General features: G+C 42.2%; 1 protein-coding gene across 2 annotated transcripts in view; it reads left to right on the plus strand.

Annotated features, from left to right (window-relative positions):
• The window catches only part of bms1 (BMS1 ribosome biogenesis factor), a 123,141-nt gene that overhangs the window by 14,936 nt on the left and 81,538 nt on the right, over positions 1-26,667 (plus strand). For both annotated transcript variants that reach the window (XM_087982292.1, XM_043678628.2), the window contains 4 exons: positions 5,861-6,003; positions 6,749-6,870; positions 10,116-10,312; positions 11,258-11,397. In XM_087982292.1, the coding sequence (XP_087838418.1) occupies positions 5,861-6,003; positions 6,749-6,870; positions 10,116-10,312; positions 11,258-11,397 (602 nt within the window). The remainder of the gene's footprint in view (positions 1-5,860; positions 6,004-6,748; positions 6,871-10,115; positions 10,313-11,257; positions 11,398-26,667) is intronic.

The following is a 26,667-nucleotide window of genomic DNA, read 5'->3' on the forward strand; positions in this document are numbered from 1 at the left end:
TCAGACATTCCTGATGAAGATCTTATGCTCGAAACGTTGACGCTCCTGCTCTTCAAATGCTGCCTGACCAGCTGTGCTCTTCCAGCATTGACTCTGATCTCCAGCATCTGCAGTCCTCACTTTTTCCTTATATTTTGGGCACCCTAATAGTCAGCGGAAAATTGAGAAACAAATTTGTAAGGAGATTTCAGTTATATGTAAGAGTAATGGGGTGGTTATTGTAGGGGATTTTAACTTTCAGATATAGACTGGGACTGCCATCGTGGGAAGGGTTTAGATGGAGAGGAATTTGTAAAGTGTGTACAAGAAAATTGTCTGATCCACTATGTGCATATACCTACAAGAAAAGGTGCAAAACTTGACTTACTGTTGGGAAATAAGGCAGGGCAGGTGACTGAGGTGTCACTTTGGGGCCAGCGACCATAATTCTATCAGTTTTAAGATAGTGATGGAAAAGGCTAGACCAGATCTAAAAGTTGAAGTTCTAAATTGGAGGAAGGCCAATTTTGATGGTATTAGAGGCAAGAACTTTCAAAAGCTGATTGGGGGCAGAGGTTCACAGGTAAAGAGACGGGTGGAAAATGGGAGACCTTCAAAAACGAGAGTCCAGAGACAGTATATTCCTGTTGGGGTGAATTGAAAGGCTGGTAGGTGTAGGGAATGCTAGATAACTTGAGGGTTTGGTCAAGAAAAAGAAGGAAGTACATGTCAGGTATAGACAGTGGAGACTAATTGAATCCTTTTAAGTGTATAAAGGCTGTCTGAGTATATTTAAAAGAGAAATCAGGAGGGCAGAAAGGGGACATGAGATAGCTTTGGCAAATAGGGTTAAGGAGAATCCAAAGCTATTTTATAAATACATTGAGGACAAGAGGGTAAGTAGGGCAAGAATAGGGCTCCTAAAGATCAGCAAGGTGGCCTTTATGTGGAGCTGCAGGAGATGGGGGAGAAACTAAATGAGTATTTTGCATCAGTGTTTACTGCGGAGAAGGATATGGAATATATAGAATGTGGGGAAATAGATGATGACATCTTGAAAAATGTCCATATTACAGAGGAGGAGGTGCTGGATGTCTTGAGATGTATAAAAGTGGATAAATCCTCAGGACCTGATCAGGTGTTCCCTAGAACTCTGTGGGAAGCTAGGGAAGTGATTGCTGGGCCCCTTCCAGAGATATTTATATAATCGATGGTCACTAGTGAGGTGCCGGAAGACTGGAGGTTGGCTAACGTGGTGTCAGTATTCAAGAAAGGTGGAAAGGAAAAGCCAGGGAACTATAGCCTGATGAACCTGAAATTGATAATGGGCAAGTTGTTGGAGAGAATCGTGAGGGACAGGATTTACATGTATTTGGAAAGGCAAGGACCGATTAGGAATAGCCAGCATAGCTTTGTGTGTGGGAAATCATGTCTCACAAAGTTGGAGTTTTTTGAAGAAATAATGAAGATGATTGACGAGTGCAGAGCAGTGGACATGATTTATGTGGACTACAGTAAGACGTTTGACAAGGTTTCTCATGGTAGACTAGTTAGCAAGGTTAGATCTCATGGGATACAGGGAGAACTAGATATTTTGGATGCAGAAATGACCTGAAGGTAGAAGACAGAGCGTGGTGGTGGAGGGTAGCTCTTCAGACTGGAGGCCTATGACGAGGATCGGTGCTGGGTCCACTGCTTTCTGACATTTATATAAATGATTTGGATGTGAGCATAAAAGGTTTAGTTAGTAAGTTTGCAGATGACACCAAGATTACAGATGTACTGGGCATTGAAGAAGGTTACCTCCGAATACAAGGCATCGTGATCAGTTGGGCCAGTGGGCTGAGGAGTGGCAGATGGAGGTTAATTTAGATAAATGTGAGATGTGCATTTTGGAAAAGCAAATCAGAACAGGGCGTATACACTTAATGGTAAGGTCCTGGGGAGTGTTGCTGGATAAAGAGACCGTGGAGTGCAGGTTCATAGTTCCTTGAAAGTAGAGTCACAGGTAGATAAGATAGGCGAGTGAAGAAGGCGTTTGGTATTCTTTCCTTTATTGGTCATTGAATTGTGTATAGGAGTTGGGAGGTCATGTTGAAGCTGTACAGGACATTGGTTAGGCCACTTTCGAAATATTGCTTGCAATTCTGGTCTCCTTCCTATTGGAAAGGTGTTGTGAACTTGAAAGGGTTCGCAAAAGATTTACAAGGATGTTGCCAGGTTTGGACAGTTTGAGCTACAGGGAGTGGCTGAATAGGCTGGGGCTGTTTTCACTGGAGGCTGAGGGGTGACCTTATAGAGGTTTCTAAAATCATGAGGGACACCCGTGGGATAAATAGACAAAGTCTTTTCCCTGGGGTGCGAGAGAACGAGAGGTTTAGGTTTAGGGTGAGAGGATAAAGATATAAAAGGCACCTAAGGGGCAAGTTTTTCATGCAGAAGATGGTGCATGTATGGAAACAGCTATGAGAGGAAGTGGTGGATGCTGGTCCCATTCCAACACTTAAAAGGCATCTGGATGAATAGGAAGGGTTTCAAAGGATATGGGCCAAGCGCTGGCAAATGGGACTAGATTAGTTTAGGATATCTGGTCTGCATGCACGAGTTGGACAAAAGGGTCTGTTTCCATGCTGTACATCTCTATGGCTCTATGCTCAGTGATTCATTAGTCATTCTCAACCCCTGCTGTGACCAAGTTCAGTTTGCTTCAGTGGCATGGCTGAATTTGAGAATGGGATCGAAAATCAGTGGACGTGCAACCCCAGCTCTAATCCTAATGCCGATCCCATCCTTAATGTTCGCCATAACTTATGTCCCTCGTGCAAATGCTTTGCTACTTGTGAAAGACAGCATCCATCTTTACTTTGATAACCTCTCAGATTAAATAAGCCACTCAGAGACACCATCCGAGCAGACTCTCAAGTGCCATTTGAATACCTGAGAATTTCGAGACTCTGCATAACCCTGTGTCCCTGTTTGCTTTTGAATTGCATCTTCCAAAACGCATCACCTTGCATTTGCTCGGATTGAATTCCATCTGCCATTTCTCGGCAATTCTCCAAGCTCTTTGTATTCTGCTGCATTCTCTGACAATCCTCTTCACTCTCTGCTACTCCACCAATCTTAGTGTCATCTACAAACTTGCTAATCAGACCATTTTTACATTTCTCCAGCTCATTTATGGGTATCATAACGCGGATCTCTGTGGAACACCACTGGTGACAGTTCCCCATTTTGAGAAACTCCCTTCCACTCCTACTGTCTCCTGTTGCCCAGCAGTTCTGTATTCATCGAGCTAGTGCTCCATGTGATTCATTTTCTCCACCAGCCTACCATGGGGAATCTTACCAAACCTCTCACTCTAGACCATGTACATGACATCTACAGCCCTTCCCTCATCAATCAACTTTGTCACTTCCTTAAAGAATTCTATTAAGTTGATAAGACATGACCTTCCCTGCACAAAACCATGTTGCCAATCACTGATAAGCCCGTTTTCTTCCAAATTGGAATAGATCTTTTCCCTCAGGAGCTTCTTCAGTAGCTTCCCTACTACTGACATCAGACTCACTGGTCTATAATTACTTAAATTATCCCTGCTACCCTTCTTAAACAAGGGGACAACATTATCAATTCTCCAGTCCTCCGGGACCTCCCCTGTGTTTAAGGATGCTGCAAAAATAGCTGTTAAGGCCCCAGCTATTTCGTCTCTTGCTTCCCTCAGTAACCTGGGACAGATCCTATCCTGACCTGGTGACTTGTCAACTTTAGTGACTTTTAGAATACCCATCACTTCCTCCCTTCTTATGCAGACTTGACCTGGAGTAATCAAACATCTATCCCTAACCTCAACATCCGTCATATCCCTCTCCTTGGTGAATACTAATGCAAAGTACTCATTAAGAATCTCACCCATTTTCCCTGACTTCACCCATAACTTTCCTACTTTGATCTTGAGTGGGCCAACCCTTTCTCTAGTTACCCTCTTGCTCCTTATATATGACTAAAAGGCTTTAGGATTTTCCTTAACTTTAGATACAGAATTGGCTGAGTAACAGGAAAGAGAATAATGGACCTTGGTATAAACTTACGGATTGTTGAAAGTGGTAGGACAAATGAACAAACAGTAAGTAAAGCATAAGTATCCTTGGCTTTATTAAGAACGACATAGAATTCAAGATCAAGGAGGTGATATTGAACTTGTATAAGACACTTGTTCGACCAAAGCTGGAGGAATGGGTACAGTTCTGGCTTCAGGAAGCTGGGAGGAGATATTATGAAGCGGCACGGTGGCAGTGGGCGGCACGGTGGCACAGTGGTTAGCACTGCTGCCTCACAGCGCCAGAGACCCGGGTTCAATTCCCGCCTCAGGCGACTGACTGTGTGGAGTTTGCACATTCTCCCCGTGTCTCCGTGGGTTTCCTCCGGGTGCTCCGGTTTCCTCCCACAGTCCAAAGATGTGCAGGTCAGGTGAATTGCCCATGCTAAATTGCCCGTAGTGTTAGGTAAGGGGTAAATGTAGGGGTATGGGTGGGTTGCGCTTCGGCGGGGCGGTGTGGACTTGTTGGGCCGAAGGGCCTGTTTCCACACTGTAAGTAATCTTTTCAAAGTAATGAGTGAGGTGGATAGAGGAACAAAAGCAAAAGGGCATTGATTTAAAGTGTTATGCAATAGAGGCAAGACTGATGTGAGGCAAAAATATTTTCATTCAGTGAGTAGTACTGTCTTGAAATGTGGTTGAGGCAGATTCAGTAAAGGCTTTCAAGAGAGCATTGGATGAGTATTTGGATAAAAGTAATGTGCAAGAGTATGAGGGAAAAAGCAGGATAATGGTGCTAAGTAGTCATGCTTATTAAATGAGTCATTGCAAATCTGATGGATCAAATAGTGGCCTCATCACACTTCTGTGATTCTGTGGTTGAGATCTCTTTTGGAAAACCTGAGGCAACGGCGAGGTATCAGAAGGAATGTACAAACCTTAAAGTAGCCAATCGATCTGACACTTCAGTTACCACCTGCCCCACGTGACAGATTATGCAGGTTGTACAATGGGTGTATTGGCCAATTTTGAACTCATGGAATCAGAGAAGGCAGGTTATCTGTAATTTCCTGAGACTGCCTGTCTGAGCACATAAGACTGGCAACATCCAGTATCTAGGTCATAACTGGAGTTTTGGCCATAGTGAGCATTGCCAAATCTATCCAGTTTGTTTTCTGTTTATTACTTCCTGACATACAGATGTCTCTGTCAAGGTTACCATTTGTTGTCATTCTAAGTGGCTTCCAGGGCCATTCAAATGGAAGCCTGTGTTGGGAACATACTCTGAAATTTAACAAAAATGATACACAAAGGCAAATATATGGTGTGTTACCTTTAAAAGTTACTTGATTGCAGTGATTCCTTGTAAATATTCTCACAGAACAGATTTAATAATTTTTATAAAACTGCCAAACTCTCACTTTGGTTTTACTGGCTGTGAAACTGGTATAGTGGATAGATACATCCTCGGAATGGTCTTCCCTGGGCCTGATTTATCTTGTCTGATGTTACACTGCTGCTGCCGTAATTAAACTCAGCATTGTTTCTATTACTTGAGGAAGGGAGAGCTGTTCCTGGGAGCAATCTGATGGTAGGGGAAAGGATCAACTCCAACTTACAGTTCAACAACTGATTCTTCCATTGAAAATAAATCCGTTTGCATTGCATGGAATGTCATGACACCATTTTGTGTGTCAGTACATTAGGTGGGCTACACATTGTTCGAAGAAAATTGTACAGCTTGCAATGTGACGGTAAGTGAGGCACTGCCTCACAAACTCTTCTGACTGCCAGTGCCTGCATTTTATTAATAATGACAGTGGCATTTTTTTGATTTTCTAGGGTGCTAAGCTGTTTTACCTCTCAGGTATGGTCCATGGAGAATATCAGAAACAGGAAATTCACAATCTGGGCCGATTTATTTCTGTGATGAAGTTCCGGCCATTGGTGTGGCAAATGGCACATCCTTATGTTTTGGCTGACAGGTAGGTTAAAGATTTTTCTTTCAAGATGGAGAACTACAGATGTGCAGGTTGGAGTGCCAGGATGTAATGTCTATATGATTCTGGATTAAAGTTGTTTGGGGCGGGGGGGGGGAGGAATGAGACTGGGAAGAATGATTTTCAAAATGGGCTGATATTTTAGTATTGATAAGGGAAAACATTTGTGCTAAGAATAGAGAAGGTAATGTACGTAGGATATTTTGGCATTGTGCACACTTGCACCAAGTTCGATTAGAGCAGCCAAAGAACCCCAACTGTTAGAGGTAAGATACGAGGCTCCCTTTGAATTATGGGGCTTCCTTTGGAAGGAATTGAACAGCTATTCTGTCTGAGGAGGTGTCGGTGCAGGGAATTGGGCTGCTTTTGTGCTGCATCTATTTTAATGCAATAGGAGCTGGTTCAAGAGCTGGTTAATATTTAAGTCTGGAGTATATCTTCCTTTTCTCCATTATTCCAAACCTCCATGTGTTCATATTAAAGAGAAAGTGCTTTGCTTCTCCAGGAAGCTGTATGTCTGTTATGGATTCCTGTGGACCCCATGGTGTAAACCTCTTCTCAAAGATCATAGATAGCAATGATCTAAAATTGCAAGATTGCCTGCAATTTGTCAGTAAATACTTGACTGGAACAAATGCTATTGCCAGCCCATCCAAACGTTGCAATGCACCAACATGTACTCGGAGTGATAAAGTGTGGACAGAACTAAGTCATGCTGCTGTTATTTCAGAATGGAAGATCTGACCAATCCTGAGGACATACGCAAAAACCAAAAGTGTGACCGTAAAGTTTCATTATATGGGTACCTGCGTGGGACATACCTCAAGAACAACAGTCAGATTCACATTCCAGGTATTTCTCAAAATTCATTGAAATTTGTTTACGGGTTTAGTTGTGTCTTATGAGGAAATGAACTGTACAAGCCAGAAGAGAGAGGGTGTAATCTATGGTTTCAGCTGACATTGGACATAAAGACAAGGCTTCTGTTTGCCTTTTTAAGGCAACTCGAGACTTGAGTCATCAGCAGACTCTACAAATGAGAGTCTGGTCAGAGTTTGGAACTTAAACATTGTCAGGCAACTCCCGTTGTTATAGATCCATGTGTGTTCAGTGTCATTCTTTAGTTTGCTACTCAGTGGGAGAGGTCTCTGTATTTTAAAAAGGACAGTTATGGTAAACAGATTGTATATTGTACTTAGTCCTATTTTGTTGTTCTTGGCTTAGAACATGATGAATGATTCCTTTGGCCATGGAATATGGGAGGGCAAAACTATTAGTCTGAGGTCCACTCTGGTTCCCTGTGAAGCAGCAGCTTCAACTGCGATGTTGGGACATTGAGTAATATTGAACAGTCCATTCCTAATAAGATTACATTCAATTTCTGCCTCAACTCCATTTATACATCATTGATTCATATTCCCTTGTCATCCTTACCTGGTAAAGGAATTGAAAATTCAATTGATCAGAGGCTATGAATACCGAAGAATGCTCCATATCTTCCAGAGTCTGGATAGTTGCTGACTGATATGCACTGGATGCATGATGCAGATCGAGACGCGAGGAAGTCTTCATGTTCTGACAATGCAACCATTAGAAGTTTCATTTTCTGGCAATTGGCCAGTGTCTGAAAACCTTCATAAAAATCAGCAGAATTGAGTTTGAGCTTGAGATTTACAGAGGGGGCCTGAAACTTGTCTGATCAGTGGGAGGAATTAAAAGCTGCTTAAGCTTTGAACCTGACCCCCACCCCGAACAAACCCATACTGAATTATCACCAGTTGAATCACACTCACTGACGATCTTCTCCAGACATTCCGCCAATCTCACTTAGGTATATATATACACACACACACACACACACACACACACACACACAGGACTGGTGTGCATTACTACACCACCTGCACCAATGTGCCTCGCCTTCACTTCCATGGTGTCCACACATATATAACTACTTCCCTGCCTCCTTCCTTCACTTAGTCGCTGTTAAAGTGGCTTTACAATATTTAAATCTTGTAATATGCCAGCTAACCGTGAAGGAAAGATGAGTGATTTCAATGTGACTTCACTCTGCCGCTGCCTGTATTGATTCCCACCATCTGGATGAAAAATATTTTCGTCACATTCCCTCTAAACCACCTCCTCCTTATCTCAAATCTATGCCCCCCATAATTTTATGCATTTCAATTGTGTCACCCTGTGATCTCTTCTGCTGCAAGGAAAACAACCTGTCTCTAGAGGCTGAGCAGGCTGGGGCTGTTTTCCCTGGAGCGTCAGAGGCTGAGCCGTGACCTTATAGAGGTTTATAAAATTATGAGGGGCATGGATAGGGTAAATAGGCAAAGTCTTTTCCCTGGGGTCACGGAGTCCAGAACTAGAGGGGATAGATTTAGGGTGAGAGGGGAAAGATATCAAGGAGACCTAAGGGGCAACTTTTTCATACAGAGGGTGGTACAGGTATGGAATGAGCTGCCAGAGGAAGTGGTGGAGGCTGGTACAATTGCAACATTTAAGAGGCATTTGGATGTGTATATGAATAGGAAGGGTTTGGAGGAATATGAGCCGGGTGCTGGCAGGTGGAGCTAGATTGAGTTGGGTTATCTGGTTGGCATGGATGGGTTGGACCGAAGGGTCTGTTTCCATGCTGTATATCTCTCTGACTCTATAACTAAGATTCTCTAGCCCAGGTAAATTGTCTGTGACCCTCTCCAGTGCAATCACGCTCCTATAATGTTGATTCCAGAATTGCATGCAATGTTCTAGTCATTGCCATAATTCTGTGAGAAATAGGGACAGGTGTAAGGCCATTTGGCTCCTTGAGCCTGCTTCGCCATTCGGTACGATCATGGTTGATCCACCACACTTTATGTCCACTTGTCCACCCTTCACCCACAATCCTAGATTCCCTTCTGATTAAGCCTTAAATGTGTACAAGGATTCTGCCCTCCCAGCTGTCTCTTGTAAGGAGTTCCAAAGACACTCAACCCTCAGAGAAGAACCTTTCGTGATGTAGCCTTTTGAATCCCAGTCGAAAAACTGGTCTGTGCTGGGTCTTTGAATTTCTCAATGAGATTGTCCCTCAATCTCCAAATTGAAACTGATCTCAGAATTTATCCTTCACCTCAGGGTAGAAGAGAAAATTACAAACAGTTAAAGTGAAATTAATCACTTCTTTGAGGGTCTTTGGCAGTGGTTAAATCTCGACTTTCACGGAAGACGAGAACAGGAGTGAATGGTGTTTTTGTCCTTTCAAATGCAAAGCGTGTAAAGTTGTGTTATGGGTCAGATCAGACCCGAAGAAGGCAGCCTAATCAATAGCCTTTTCTTATCTTCAAGACAAAGCCGAATGCAATGTAACGTGTTCCAGTTGCAATTCAATTGGTCAAACTACTGTACATTAGGCAAAACACAATTTATTTACTTTAAATACAACAAAACAAGCAACTTAGTATGACTTAACTCAATTCGAAAACTTAATAGAAAAATAGATGTAATAATTATTAGTGATTAACTGTTCCAATGTAGTAACATCCCAAAAACACACCCCTCGGCAAAAAGGCAAATTCAGAAAAATATGTCTATCTCGCAGGTAACCCAGCTTCTAGCCGTAGCTGAGAGAGGGAAAAGGTAGCTGCTTCTACTTCCAAACTCCAGCAACTTCTGCCCTACTGAAACTCCCACAGCAACTAAAAAAATTAGAAGTCCTGGTCTGTGAGAGCTGGCCACAACCCATCCTGACTGCTTGCATTGTTCCAACATTTTTTTGAAGAAAGCTTCAGTGCCTCCAAAGCTGTTGACTTTTTTGAATCTTCTTGGAACCCCCTGCCTTAAAGCCTCTCTCTTCCAAAAAAAAGGACAAAATAGCCTATTAAAGTGTCACAATTGACAGTGAGTTTTGAGAAGATTTGTAGTTCAGGTTCTGAATGTAGGCTTTCTCGCTCGTTTTTGGCATTTGACAATCTTTCCTGATGAAACACTGTAATGAGTCTTGTTCTGTGATAGTGCAGTATGTTTGAACGGCTCATTCTTTATGTCTTTACTCTGGTTTACGTACAGACACAATCTGAAAATTTAAAATTCTGTATTTTTGTTTTTAGGTGTGGGTGACTTCACATTGAATGAAGTTGGTTTCCTTCCAGATCCCTGCCCCCTCCCGGAGCAGCAGAAGAAACGTTCCCTGCATGAGAAAGAAAAGCTGATCTATGCCCCAATGTCTGGTGTTGGGGGTATTGTTTATGATAAGGACGCTGTATATATCGATCTTGGTGGGAGCCACATAGACCGTGAGGAGGAGGTAATATAGTACACCTTAAATCTTCTATATTTCATTGTGTTCTTTCTTGCCAGTGTTGTAGGTTCCCTACCATCCCATGAAACATTTTGATGGTTGCTGTCAGCCCTCCAATACCTGGCTGAAGAACACTTTGAGATGTGATCTGGTAAATAGTATTGATATCCTATTTAACATGACAAAAATGAAAAATGGTCCTCTTGTTATAGGGCACGAATGCACACTTTCCAACTTGATGCTTAAATGGCGTGGCTATTGGGTGATTGTTTTAGATGATGCAAGATCGATGAGGACGGAACTATCGCATTATATTAGAACCGATTGTATTTCTGTCTCCTGTTGTTCTTCACTTACTCTCTCCTTTCTTGACTTTGCAATGGATCAATTGGAATGTTCATTAGCTCTTTGAATCTCCTATCTTATGACAGAAACCCACAAAGACACAGGGAGAGTGTGCATAATGCATACAGTCACCCGAGATTGGAATCAAAACCTGTTTCCTTGGGCTGTGAGGCAACAGTGCTAACCACTGAGCCCAACACTTTGCATTCTTCTGAACTCCAGACAATGCAGGCCTCGTCTTAATATTTTCTCACAGGACAGTCCCACCATGTCAGAAATTCAGTCTGTGAATCCCCACTATATTTTCTGTATGGCAAGTATATTCTTTCTAAGTGAGGGGACCAGAACTACATACAATGCTCTTAAGTTGTAGTCTTGACTAGATCTTCGTGGTATGCTCTTGAATTTTCTCATGTGAATCATTGTCCTACTTTGTTTTAATGCCCCTATCGAGTACCTTGTTTTTTTTTATTATCTAAATATGTTATCTATGAAAATTGCGTTGATGTTATACAATAGACTAATCACTTATCTCATCACTCTGTTAAGAGAACCATAGAAAATTTGTTAATATAAATTTATAAAAGAAAACTGTCTCATTTGTAGGAAGAACAAAGGCCAAACTACGATTTGGTGCAGAGTCTCGTCGCAGCACGCAGCACCATTGATACCAAGATGGCATCTAGCAAAGTCTCTCTTTTTGTGGACTCAAAGCCACTTGCATCTGAGGAATTGGAAGAAAATGGGTAGGTAGAAACCTCAATTCAATTTCAATCTACTTTTTTTACCCAGACAAAGAAAATGGGATATGGATGTGGTTGGCTGGGTCAACATTTATTACCCATTCCTAGTTGCCTATTGAGAAGGTGATGGTGAGCTAAAACCTTGAACTGCTGCTGTCAATATTCTTCAGGTAGATCCACAACGTTGTTAGGAAGAAAGTTCCAGGATTTTGATCTAGTGCCACTGAAGGAATAACAATATATTTCCAAGTGAGGATGATGCATGACTTGGAAGGGAACTTGCAAGTTGTGTTCCCATGTATCTGTTGTTGTTATCATTCTAAATAGCTGTAGCTATGAGTTTGCACGGTTCTGTCTTGGTGAATTTTCGTAATGCATTTTATAGATGGTATACATTGCTGCTATTGGGCATTGGTGGTGAAAATAATTTGTGAATGGCACCACATCCACCCCACAAACAATCAAGTGAGCTGCTTTATTCTGGATTGTGCCATACCTCTTAAGTGTTGTTGGAGGTTCACTTAACCAGGCATATTCCGTCATACTCCTGACTTTTAGATGGTGGACTGTCTTTGGGGAGTCAGGAGGTGAGTTACTTGCAGGATTCGTAGCCTCTGACCTACTCTTTTCGATACTGTTTATATGGCTGGTTCAGTTTCTGATAATGGTAACACCCACTGAATGTTAAAATTCGATGGTTAGATTCTCTTTTTATGGAAATGGTCACTGCCTGGCATTTGTCTGGTGCAAATGATCCTTGCAATTTTAAAGCTCAAACCTGAATATTGTTCAGGTCTTGTATTTAGATAAGGGCTAGAGGTAAAATCACTGGACTAGTAATCCAGACCACATAACCACTGTTGATTTATTGTGAAAACCCATCTGGTTCACTGATGTCCTTTAGGAAAGGCAAACTACCATCCTCATCTTTGTGAACTACTCCCTGAGCATTTAGAGAAAGGAAGTGGTGGCTCAGCCTGTGCTGCTCATATTTCATGAGCAAATATAAAAATAAACTTTTGGGAGGAGCGTGTGATGTGAGGTACCCAGAGCAGGAGGTCCACATCACCTTGAGGAGTGAGTGGCGCAAGAACTCTGACAGTATCACCTTGAAGAGGAAGAAAGGATACTGTGACAGTTTGCATTACCTCAGAAGTGGGTGAGAAAAGAATCACCAGTCAAGTAGTTAGCATCACCTTGAGGAGTTGATGACGTGATGACTCTGTGGCAGGTAGTCAGCATCACTTAGAAGAGTAGATGAGGGAAGATCATCTACAGGAGCAGTTGAGTAAAGTATTTTGAGACAGGCATTGGGCACCACCGAGAGGAACAGGCAGTCAGCATCATGTTTATGAATGGGAAAAGTGAGGATTTCAAAACAGGCAGACAACATTACCAAGAAAACCAAGTGAGAAAAGGATTTCACCCGAGGCAGAACTAAATTCATTGGAACTGTTTATAGAATCGTAGAATCCCTACAGTGGAGAAACAGGCCGTTTGGCCCAACACGTCCACACCGACCCTGTGAAGAATATCCCACCCAAACCCATTCCCCTACTCTCCATTTCCCTTGACTAATGCACCTAGCCTACACATCCCTGAACACTATGGGCAAAAGTAGCAAGCTGTTTGCTGAGTGGTAAAAGTCTTTTTTATTTTTAATCACTAATTTTGTATGATATTAAAACTTAAGTAGCAACAATAAAGATGGAACTTGGATAGAGAGTCAACAGAAAGGATCGGCAGAAAATTAAAAATATAAGCTTTCAGTTCTGATGTATAGATGATTACATGAGCTGCATGCAATTTAGCATAGGCTACATAAAATTAGAAAAATGAATATGTGGCTCAAAGCCTGGCAGAGTAATACAGCACGTGAATAGGCCTTCAGCCCAAACTGGCCCTCATGATTTTGTGCACCTCAATAAGTTCAGCCCTCATTCCCTGATGTTCTAAGGAATAAAGTCCTATCCTGGCCAACCTGTCCCTATAACTCAGGCCTACGAGTCCTGGCAGCATCCTCATAAATCTTCTTTGCACTCTTTCCAGTTTAACTATGTCTTTTCTATAACAGGGTGACCAAAACTGTACACAATACTCCAAGCATGGCCTCACCAACTACTTACACAACTGTAAAGTAACATCCTAACTCCTATACTCAGTGCATTGACCGACGAAGGCCAGCAAGCTAAATGCCTCCTTCACCACCCGGTCTACCTGTGACGCCGCTTAAAATGAACAATATACTTGTACTCGTAGGTCCTGCTGTCCTCAGGACCTTATCATCTACTGTTTACTAGTTTGACTTTCCAAAGTGCAATATCTCGCATTTATCTGTATTGAATTGCATTTGCCAATCCTCCGCCCACTTCCCCATCTGATCAAGACTCCTCTGTAATTTTTGATAACCTTCCTTGCTATCAACAATACCTCCTAATTTTGTATAATCTGCAAACTCACTAATCATGCCCTGTACATTCACAACCAGATCATTTATGTAAATACTAAATAACAAAGGTCCCAGCACCGACCCTGTGGCACACCACTAGTCACAGGCTTCCAGTATGAGAAACAACCTTCAATGATCATCCTCTGCTTCCTACCATGGACCCAATTTTGAATCCAATTAGGTAGCTCTCCCTGGATCCTATGCGACCTAATCTTCATGACTAGCTTGCTGTGCAGGACCTTGTCAAAGGCCTTACTAAAATCCATATAGACAACTTGCATTGCTCTATCCTCATCTATCCACTTGGTTACCTCTTCGCAAAACTCTAAATGATTTGTCAGACATGACTTCCTGCGCACAAATCTATGCTGACGATCCCTAATCAGACCTTGACTATCCAAATGTTGGTTGATCCTGTCCCTCAGTATCCTCTTCAGCAACTACCTACCATCATGTCAGGCTCACTGGCCTGGAGTTCCTTGGCTTGTTTTTGCTCCTTTCTTAAACAATGGAACAACATTAGTCACCCTCCAGTCTTCTGGAACTTCACCAGTGGCTAAAGATGAAGCAAAAATCTTTGCAAGGGCCTCTGCAATTTCTTCTCTAGCCTCCCTCAATGTCCGACGATGGACTTTATCTGGCCCAGGGTATTTAGCCACCATTAATGCACTTTAAGGCCTCCATGGTAATTTGTATGTGGTCTAAAACATCCTCACTTGTTTTCTTTATTTCCTTAACATCCATGGTTTTCTCCTCAGTAAAAACTGAGGAGAGCTATTCATTAACAATCTCCTCTATCTTCTGTGGCTCCACACATAGACAGCCGTGCTGATAAATAAGGGGACCTATTCTCTCCCTATAGCGGCAGAGCTAAGTTCATGTGTTTGACCTGTTGGCATCCGTACTGTATTGATGGGATAATATGCATCTAAATAGCCTTGGAGCCAGTATACTTGCGTATCCAGGGAAGTAAAGAGGGTGTTAAACTAAAAAAATGGGGAGATTGGATCAAATGTGGAAAGGTATGGTATATCTGGAGGCAATGTAAGTGGGGAAGGTAGCATGACAAGAAATGAGGATTGGAGATTAGCAGAGAGAAAAGAATGGAGAAATAAACTAACAACCAAACTCGACATTGTCAAGATAATTAACGACAAATCTAAAAGCTGTGAAACTCTGTGCAACATTCATAACAAAATAATTCAATTGATAGCGCACATTGAAGTAAATAAAAATGATCTAGTAGTCATTATGGAGATAAGGTTATGAGATGATCAGGATTGGATCCGAAGTATTGAGGAATATATGACATTCAATAACAACAGGAGGGATGGCACTGTTAATTGTATGAGTCTAATCTGGGTCACTAATGGGCTCAGCGCTATGACATTCCACCCTCAAATCCATCCTTAAGCTCTACCTTTTCAAATTGAATCCTGCTAGTTTTGGCATACCTGCTTTTATTAAGTCACTCTTGTGTTTGTGCTGGGGTTTCATTGTTGACAAGGCCAGTTTTTGATTTGAGAAAGTGGTGATGAGGTGCCTCTTTCACCTCTGCTGTTTGTATGGTGACAGAGGTAAAGTAAGGTGCATTTTTGACTGAGCGGTGATGAAGGTTTGGTTAAATCATGCGCCAGGCAGGATAGTATGTGACCTGTGGGGGAGCTCAGAGGAGATGGTATTTTTGTCCTTGTATCCTTGACCTTCTGAGGTCAAAGTTGTGGAGTTGTGAGGTACTGCCAAAGGAGCCTTGATGAGTTGCTTCAATTCATCTTGTAGCCAGAGTGTGCCAATTGTGAAGGAACTCTTGGGTATAATGCTGATCAAGTAAGCTTTGTTTTGAACTATGAAGAACTTCTTAAATGTTTAACCTGCATCCATCTTGGTGACGAGGGAATTAGGAAGTGAGCCAATATGCACTGAATACCCAGTCTGTGGTTTGCTTCACCAACTATGGAATTTATATTGATGGATCATTGAAATTTCAACAGTGACTTTTGCTGATAAAAGATTTAGTGGCAGTAACGCTGTGAAGGGATATTTAGGCTTTCATGACTCTGAGCGTCATGCGATGCAAATCAAACCCTGCTTTTTCCCAAGTCAACCACTGAATTGCAATTCTACTTAACTCTCTAAGTTAAAAGGTTATGCACACTAGGTTTATCTCCATTAATAAGAAACTAATCACAGCAAACTTTGTTTTAACCGATATGAATAGGCACTCTTGATAAACTGGCAAAAAGTGTATATCTTGAATACTGCAAAGTTTACTGTATTTTTGTCCAATTATTATAATTATTCAATTTATTTATCTCATTTTAAAGATACTTGTTCAATCGAGTTGCCACATTAACAGTTGATTCAATTTTGAGTCAATTTCCTCTCAAATACCATGATGATTGGGTAGTCAGTTGACAGTGAGTGTGAAAAGGCGATCTACAGTAAGTTTTTCTCCATTTGAGGCAAAGTTGCATTACTATTTCAGTAATTTATGTTGAAAATAAAGTGATGTGCATTATCTCCTACACTACGTTTCCATTACTTAGTGTGTGTTTTAACATTGATTATGTGGGCCTCTTGACTAGCTCGAATAATTAATTAATCAGCACATTCTTGGTCCCACAGGTACCAGATAATAAAAGAATACTGTATTTATTATCACATTTTAATAAATAGTGAGAAGCAGATCAGATGAATTACAAATGTGTAACTAGAAATGTAAGAGAAGAAAAGGGCAGGATTGCTAATCTATGTAATTTATACTTCATCCCTTTTAAATTTTGTTTCTGAGAGTGTATTCCAAAGAAAAACTAACAAATGTTATGAGTAGAGGGAAATATTAATAGTCACAGGAACACAATTTGGGATTCCCAGTCCATAATCACAAAGCCAGATGGGTTGGTTTACCAGCCCCTTTTCTTTCTTTGATGTCTCGCTGTTGTTTGCACAATGACCTTGAGTTTACTGATTGCTTAATTGGACCAGAAGTTGTTCTTTTGTTGTGACATTTCGTCATCTTTCAGCAATTCTGAGTGCAGTTTTTCTCTGCTCTTTTGACAATATTGGAAAGGACAACTTTTCAGAACCAGAGAAGAAAGAGAGTGAGAGATGTTGATCTGCAAACTTCTGGGACTTGTATTTTTTCATTTTTATTTTACTCCACCCCCCCACCCAGGTCTGTATTAAAGTGACTAATGAGATGATTGTGTTCCTATGTTGAGCTCTCCTGAACTCAGAACAACTGGTGCTAACTGAAAAGCTAATCAAAAGACTGTCTGTAGGCAGAATTGCTGTGAACAGGCAGATTTGCCTGGATTTCCTCTTTACTGCTTCAGTTCGGCGACATGTTGAATATGCAATGTGCTCCAGTAACTTATTTTAAAACTGTAAATAATTTCTTACACGTTTTGCTGAGTTTAAAGCAGCATCTTCTATTTTTAATCCATTATCCAAAAATAATTACTGGTCTTTACAAGACTCTCTTGTTGAAGGTGGTCATCACATGCCACCATGCGGTGTGAATGCTACTCGTCACATATCAAATCTTGGTGTTGCCTTGACCTTAATGTATGGAGACACAGTTTGCTTTTTTACTTGAGGCATTACATGTGGTACTGAGCACTGCAGTCATCAATGTATAGCCCCACTTTAGACCTTGGGAAGGTTGGTTATTGAGGAAGCAACTGCAGATAGTTGAGCCTGGGTCTATGAGGAGCTCCTGCAGTGCTGTCGTAGAACTGCGAGGTCAAATCTCTCTTTCAACAGAGGTCAAAAGTGTTCCAAATCAAAGCTTTTTCTCTTTAGGATGGTTTATTTGTTGGACTCTTTTCGTTTTAAAAGTCAGATTTCAACCTTGTCAAGAACTTTGGCAAGGCTACAGTTCGAGTACTGTGACCAATTGTGATTACGGTATTGATAGAGGATATAGAAACTTGACCAAAAGATGCAGGAGCAGAAGTAGGCCATTCACGCAACTGATTTTGCCATTCACTGAAAACATGGCTGATATGATAAATCTCAAATCCTGCCTCTTCCCCTTAAGACTTGGTTTCCTTTACTGACTGACAACGAGAATCCAGAGAAAGTATATTCCTGTTAGGGTGAAAGGAAAGGCTGGTAGGTATAGGGAATGCTGGATGACTAAAGAAATTGAGGGTTTGGTTAAGAAAAAGAAGGAAGCATATATAAGGTATAGTCAGGATAGATCGAATGAATCCTTAGAAGAGTATAAAGGAAGTAGGAGTATACTTAAGAAGGAAATCAGGAGGGCAAAAAGGGGACATAGCTTTGGCAATTAGAATTAAGGAGAATCCAAAGAGTTTTTACACATATGTTAAGGACAAAAAGTTAACTAGGGAGAGAATAGGGCCCCTCAAAAGATCAGCAAGGCAGTCTTTGTATGGAGCCGCAGAAAATGGGGAAGATACTGAACGAGTAATTTTGCATCAGTATTTACTGTGGAAAAGGATATGGAAGATATAGACTGTAGGGAAATAGATGGTGACCTCTTGCAAAGTGTCCAGATTATAGAGGAGGAAGTGCTGGATGTCTTGAAATGCGTAAAGGTGGAAAAATCCTCAGGACCTGATCAGGTGTACCCTAGAACTCTGTGGGAATCGAGAGAAGTGATTACTGGACCTCTTGCTGAGATATTTGTATCATCGATAAGTCACAGGTGAGGTGCTGGAAGACTGAAGGTTGGCTAACGTGGTGCCACTATTTAAGGGTGATAAGGACCAGCCAGGGAACTATAGACCAGTGAGCCTGATGTCGTGGTGGGCAAGTTGTTGGAGGGAATCCTGAGGGACAAGATGTACATGTATTTGGAAAGGCAAGGACTGATTAGGGATAGTCAGCATGGCTTTGTGCATGGGAAATCGTGTCTCATAAACTTGATTGAGTTTTTTGAAGAAGTAACAAAGCGGAATGATGAGGGCAGAGGGGTAGATTTGGTCTATATGGACTTCAGTAAGGCGTTCGACAAGGTTCCCCATGGGAGACTGATTAGCAAGGTTAGATCTCATGGAATACAGGGAGAACTAGCCATTTGGATACAGAACTGGCTCAAAGGTAGAAGACAGAGGGTGGTGGTGGAGGGTTGTTTTTCAGACTGAAGGCCTGTGACCAGTGGAATGCCACAAAGATCGGTGCTGGGTCCTCTAGTTTTTGTAATTTACATAAATGATTTGGATGCGAGCATAAGAGGTACAGTTAGTACGTTTGCAGATGACATCAAAATTGGAGGTGTAGTGGACAGCGAAGAGGGTTACCTCAGATTACAACAGGATCTGGACCAGATGGGTCAATGGACTGAGAAGTGGCAAATGAAGTTTAATTCAGATAAATGCGAGGTGATGCATTTTGGGAAAGCAAATCTTAGCAGGACTTATACACTTAACGGTAAGTTCCCAGGGAGTGTTGCTGAACAAAGAGACCTTGGAGTGCAGGTTCATAGCTCCTTGAAAGCGGAGCCCAAAAACTAGTGTGGACTTAATGAGTCTATCTTTTCCTTTAAAAAAAAATAGAATCCCTACAGTGTGGAAACAGGCCATTTGTCCCAACACGTCCACACCGACCCTCCAAGAGTAATCCACCCAGGCCCATTCTCCGACCCTAATACTCTACATCTATTCCTGACTAATGGACCAAACCGTCACATACCTGACCGCTATGGGCAATTTAGCGTGGCCAATTCACCTAACCTGCACATCTTTGGATTGTGGGAGGAAACCACTGCATCTGGAGGAAACTCACACAGACAGTTGCCCAAGGCTGGAATCAAACTCGGGTCCTAGGCACTGCTAACCACTAAGCCACTGTGTCGCCCAGACGTTATTGTGTGATTTACAATTGATCAGCTGTTGGAAAATTAGAATCAATTATTGTTACTTTTTGCTAATGAACAAAGATTCTGGTTTGGTATGCCAAAACATAACTTGTTACTGCAATTTGTTATCAAATGAAAGCATGCTTGTTTTAAATGTGGTTTGTTTAAAGAAATAGTCAATGATGCTGTAAATGGGAGACGCTACTGTCTAGAACTAATTGAACTTCTCCATTTGGTATGTTAATTCCACAATATTTGATACTCCTTAGGAGAGGGATGGTATCAGTAGCTCAGGAAGAGAATTTAGAAAAGTACACTGAAAATCATTGATTGTCTCATCAATATTTAATTGATCTGTACTTAAAATGATATGGCTTTCATGCAAATGAAGACAGGAAATCATAGTGATTTGACAGGGACTGAGACCTTGCAGCTTTTTTGTTCTCTTATCCCAATATAAATATTTATGTAATAACTTTCAGAACTAAATGACACAAAAAGCTTTATTCAATCTTGACGTAGCATGTGAGGTGGAAAGGAGTCGTAAATGCATAGATACACATTTTATTGTATTTACTTGTTCAAGATTCCACAATAGTTTAATCCTGGAATCGTCTGAAGTGACACAGTGCAAGTTATCAGTGATTGGAAAGAGATTTTATGAAATCACTGACATAAGCTCACTGTCTTGAAAATAGCTAGGGAGCTCTCTTTTCAGTTCTTTTAGGCAGATGGTTGATTAATTCCTAAATAGTAAGGATAGTGAAGATACTGTCTAACATACATAGAGCTGGGATTTACCATTGAAAGTGATTAAAGATGCAAAAACTGATTACAAGTCCTTTGCTAACTTGTGCCATTTGCAAAGTGCAAAGTGCTGCGATGTTAATTTATTTCTTGAGGCTTTTTAAATGTGTTATTGATGTTCTAATTGCAAAAGTGAAAAATATAAATATCATAAACTTCCATCTCACTAATTATGTTGCAGGCGAATCCACATCCAAAAATCTGCAGTGAAAATTCTGTTCCATTTTGACATCTGTGACAAATTGTGCTGCAGCAGCTGAGGCAATCTACAACATCCTAAAACAATTGGCAACATTTGAAATCAAACAACTGACGAAAGTCTGCAAAATATTGTCAACTTGTCCTATCTCCCTATGTCAATTGATTCGTCAAAATATTCCAAAGTCAGAATCTTTGTCAAATAGTAATTATTTATCCCTTAGGCCGTAAGGTGTTTACCAAGATTTGTTGAAATATGTTCATTAGTTTTTGAAATATATTCTTTATACACATTAAACGTAGAAAAGTACAGCACAGGACAGGCCCTTCTGCCCACAATGTTGTGCCGAGGATTATTCCTAATCTAAAACAAAATAACCTAACTTATGCACCCCTCAATTCATTGCTGTCCATGTGCATATCCAGCAGTCGCTTAAACGTCCCTAATGACTCTGCTTCCACCACCACTGCTGGCAACGCATTCCATGCATTCACAACTCTCTGCGTAAAGAACCTACTTCCTCTATACCTTGCTCCTAATATCTTAAAATGATGACCCCTCGTGCCAGTCAATCCAGCCCTGGGGAAAAGTCTTCTGCTATTGACTCTATCCATGTCTCTCATTACCTTGTATACCTTAACCAGGTCATCTCTCTTCCTCCTCCTCTCCAGAAAGAAAAGTCTGAGTTTAGTCAATCTCTCTTTGTAAGGCAAACCCTCCAGTCCAGGCAGCATTCTGGTAAACCTTCTTTGCACCCTGTCCAAAGCCTCTGTATCTTTCCTATAGTAGGGCGACCAGAACTGGACACAATATTCCAAGTGTGGTCTCACCAGGGACTTGTAGTGCTGTAGCAAAACCTTGCGGCTCTTAAACTCGATCCCCCTGTTAATGAAAGCCAAAGCACCATATGCTTTCTTAACAACCCTATCCATTGGGTGGCAACTTTGAGGGATCTATGCACTTGAACACCAGGATCCCTCTGTTCCTCCTACTCTCAAGAATCCTGTCTTTAATCCTATATTCAACATTTGAGTTTGACATTCCAAAATGCATCACTTCACATTTATCCAGGTTGAACTCCATCTGCCATTTCTCAACCCAGCTCTGCATCCTGTCCATGTCGTGCTGCAGCCTGCAATGGCCCTCGATATTATCATCGGCACCTCTAACCTTTGTGTCATAGAACATAGAACATAGAAGAATACAGCGCAGTACAGGCCCTTCGGCCCTCAATGTTGCGCCGATCCAAGCCCACCTAACCTACATTAGCCCACTATCCTCCATATGCCTATTCAATGCCCGCTTAAATGCCCATAATGAGGGAGAGTCCACCACTGCTACTGGCAGGGCATTCCATGAACTCACGACTCGCTGAGTAAAGAACCTACCCCTAACATCTGTCCTATACCTACCCCCCCCCTTAATTTAAAACTATGCCCCCTTGTAATAGCTGACTCCATACGTGGAAAAAGATTTTCACTGTCGACCTTATCTAAACCCCTAATCATCTTGTACACCTCTATCAAGTCATCCCTAAACCTTCTTTTCTCCAATGAAAACAACCCCAAGTGCCTCAGCCTTTCCTCATACGATCTTTCTACCATACCAGGCAACATCCTGATAAACCTCCTCTGCACCCGTTCCAGTGCCTCCACATCCTTCCTATAATATGGCGACCAAAACTGCACACAATACTCCAGATGCGGCCGCACCAGAGTCTTATACAACTGCAACATGACCTCAGTACTCCGGAACTCAATTCCTCTACCAATAAAAGCCAGTACGCCATATGCCTTCTTCACCGCACTATTTACCTGGGTGGCAACTTTCAAAGATCTGTGTACATGGACACCAAGATCCCTCTGCTCATCCACACTACCAAGTATCCGACCATTAGCCCAGTACCCCATCTTTTTATTACTCTTACCAAAGTGAATCACCTCACACTTAGCTACATTGAACTCCATTTGTTACCTTTCTGCCCAGTTCTGCAGCTTATCTATATCCCGCAGTAACCTGCCATATCCTTCCTCACTGTCAACAACTCCTCCGACTTTCGTATCATCCGCAAACTTGCTCACCCAACCTTCTAACCCCTCCTCCAGGTCATTTATAAAAATGACAAACAGCAATGAACCACATTTGCTATCCTCCAATCTTCTGGCACTACTCCTGTAGACAACGAGGACATAAAAATCAAGGCCAATGGCTCTGCAATCTCCTCCCTTGCTTCCCAGAGAATCCTAGGTTAAATGCCATCAGGCCCAGGGGACTTATCTATTTTCACCCTTTCCAGAATTTCCAACACCTCTTCTCTACATACCTCAAAGCCATCCATTCTACTTAATTGTGACTCAGTACTCACATTGACAACAATGTCCTGTTCCTGATTGAATACTGACGAAAAGTATTCATTCAGTGTCTTCCCAATCTCTTCAGCCTCCACACGCAACTTCCCACTACTATCCTTGACTGGACCTATTCCTACCCTAGTCATTCTTTTCTTCCTGACATACCTATAGAAAGCCTTAGGGTTTTCCCTAATCCTACCAACTAAGGACCTTTCATGTCCCCTCCTTGCTGCTCTTAGCTCTCTCTTCAGGTCCTTCCTGGCTACCTTATAACTCTCAATCGCCCCAATTGAACCTTCACGCCTCATCTTTACATAGGACACCCTCTTCCCTTTAACAAGGGATTCCAATTCCTTATTAAACCACGACTCCCTCACACGACCCTTTCCTCCCTGCCTGACGGGTACATACTTATCAAGGACACTCAATAGTTGCTCCTTGAACAAGCTCCACATATCATTTACACTCTTGCCTTGAAGCTTACTTTTCCAAGCCACACATCCTAAGTCATGCCTCACCGCATCATAATTTCCCTGCCCCCAGCTATAACTCTTGCCCTGCAGTGCACACTTATCCCTCTCCATCACTAGAGTAAAAGTCACCGAATTGTGGTCACTGTCCCCAAAGTGCTCACCTACCTCTAATTCTAACACCTGGCCTGGTTCATTACCCAGAACCAAATCCAGTATGGCCTCACCTCTTGTTGGCCTATCTACATATTGTGTCAGGAAACCCTCCTGCACACATTGGCCAAACACTGACCCATCTAACGAACTTGAGCTATAGCTTTCCCAATCAATATCAGGAAAGTTAAAGTCCCCCATAACAACCACCCTATTACTTTCACTCTTCTCTTGAATCATCCTCGCAATCCTTTCTTCTACGTTTCTAGGACTATTAGGAGGCCTGTAAAAAAACTCCTAACAGGGTGAGCTCACCTTTCCTATTCCTTACCTCAGATGGCGAGTCTTCATCCATCGTCCTTTCCACAGCTGTAATACCATCTTTGACAAGCAATGCCACACCTCCCCCTCTTTTACCCCCACCTCTGACCCTACTAAAACATTTAAACCCTGGAACCTGAAAAAGCCAATCCTGTCCCTCTAATTCTACCCATGTCTCCGTAATAGCCACAACGTCGAAGTCCCAGCTACCAACCCACGCTGCAAGTTCACCTACCTTATTTCATCTGCAAATTTACTAACCCACCCCTCAACCTCCTTATCCAAGTAATTTGTAAAAACTACAAAGAGATCAGGCCCAAGGACAGAGTCCTGCAGGGCAACACACACTGCTGACCTCCAGGCAGAATACAACCACCTGCAACCGCCCTCTGTCTTCTGTCAGCCAACCAATTCTGAATCTAGTCAGCCAAATCTCCCAGTATCCCATACCTCCTGACTTTATGAATGAGCCTACCATGGGCAACTTTATCAAATGCCTTGCTGAAGTCCATGTACACCACAACCACTGCTCGACCTTCGTCGATCTGTCTCATCACCTCCTCAAACAACTCAATAAGACTTGTGAGGCATGATCATGCTTTTCCAAATAGTCATAAATCCTATCCCTCAGAATTCTTTCCAAGACCTTGCTGATAACAGACTGACTGGTGTGTAATTGCCAGGGATTTCCCCATTGCCCTTCTTGAAAAGAGAAACAACATTCGCCTCCCTCCAATCCTCCGGTATGACTCCCATGGAGAGTGAGGAAGCAAAGATCTTCGACATTGGCTTAGCAACCTCCTTTCTCACTTCCCGGAGCAACCTAGGATAAATCTGGTCTGGCCCCGGGGACTTATCAATCTTAATGTTTGCAAAATTTCCAGCACATCAACTTCACCAATCTTGATCTGTTCAAGCCTGTTTCCCAGCTCCTCAAAACTCTCATTCACAACAAGGTCCCTTTCCTTAGTGAAAACCAATGCAAAAAAAACTTACTTAGGGCTTCCCCTATCTGCTCAGACTCCGCGCACGAGTTCCCTACGCTACTTCTGACTGCCCTACCTACTCCATGATCGTTCTCTTATTCCTTACATATGAGTAAAATGCCTTTGGGTTCTCCCTAATCCTTCCTGCCAAGCCTTTTTCGTGTCCCCTCCTGGCTCTTCTCAGTCCATTTATAAGCTCTTTTCTAGTAAGCTGGTAATCCTATAAAGCTGTATTAGATTCTTGCTACCTCCACCTTACGTAAGCTGCCTTCTTTCTTTTGACGAGAATCTCCTCTATTCTTGTCATCCAAGGCTCCTTAACCTTACCAGTTCTTGCAACTGCTCCTTAAACAGTCTCCACATGTCTGATGTGCCCTTTCTGTGGAACAATTGCTCCCAATCTGTACTTCCCAACTCCTGTCTGAAAGTGTCATAATTTCCTTTTCTCCAATCAAATATCTTCCCTTGCTAACTGCTCCTTTCCCCCTCAAGGTCATGGCAAATGTGAGACAGTTGTGGTCACTATCACCAAAGTGTTCTCCCACCACAAGAACTAACACCTGTCCTGGCTCATTGCCGAGCACCAAATCCAAAATGACCTCTCCCCTTGTCGGCCTGTCCACATACTGAGTAAGAAAACCCTCCTGAACACACCTGACAATAACGGGTCCATCCAAACCATCTGCACTAAGGAGGTTCCAGTCAATAATGAGAAAGTTGAAGTCAGCCATAACAACACTGCTACATTTGCATTTTTCCAAAATCTGCCAGCCTATGAGCTCTTTGATTTCCCTACTGCTATCAGGGGATCTGTAGAAAACCCCCATTGAGGTGGCTGCTACCTTCCTGTTCTTAACTTCCACCCATACTGACTCAGTGGACAAACCTTCCTCAACAGCATTCGTTTCTGTAGCTGTCATGCAGTCTCTGATTAGCAATGCTACAACCCATCCTCTTTTTCCACCCTTCCTGTTTTTAAACGCTGTAAACCCTGGAACATCTGGAACTCTGTAAACCCTGCAACCATTCCTGCCCCTGTGAAACCCACATCACCGTTATGGCCGCAACCACACAGTCCCAAGTACTGATCCATATTCTAAGTTCATCACTCTTATTTCTGACACTGGATTAGTGGTGCTGGAAAAGCACAGCAGTTCAGGCAGCATCCAAGGAGCAGTAAAATTGACATTTCGGGCAAAAGCTCTTCATCAGGAATACAGGCAGAGTGCCTGAAGCTCCACCCTTCAGGCACTCTGCCTGTATTCCTGATGAAGGGCTTTTGCCCGAAACGTCGATTTTACTGCTCTTCGGATGCTGCCTGAACTGCTGTGCTTTTCCAGCACCACTAATCCAGAATCTGGTTTCCAGCATCTGCAGTCTTTGTTTTTACCTTATTTCTGACACTCCTTGCATTAAAGCAGATACACTTTAACCGATCCCTTTGTTTCATTACGTGAAAAGCCTTCCCGATTACTGCCCTATTGATAACTACCGCACTCTCAGATATGTAGCCCTGGTTCCCACCCCCTTGCCAAACTAGTTTAAACCCTCCCGAACCACACGAACAAATGCGTGTGCCCCTCCAGTTCAAGTACAACCGTCCTTCATATAAATATTCCATCTTCTCCAGAAAGCATCCCAAAGGTCTAGGTATCTGAAGCCCTCTCTCCTGTATCAGACTCGCAGCCACGTGTTAAGCTGCATTCGCTG

Source organism: Chiloscyllium plagiosum, unplaced genomic scaffold, assembly GCF_037043375.1.
Source record: "Chiloscyllium plagiosum isolate Xiang-an unplaced genomic scaffold, Cpla_swu_hap1 HiC_scaffold_43, whole genome shotgun sequence".
Taxonomy (NCBI): Eukaryota; Metazoa; Chordata; class Chondrichthyes; order Orectolobiformes; family Hemiscylliidae; genus Chiloscyllium; species Chiloscyllium plagiosum.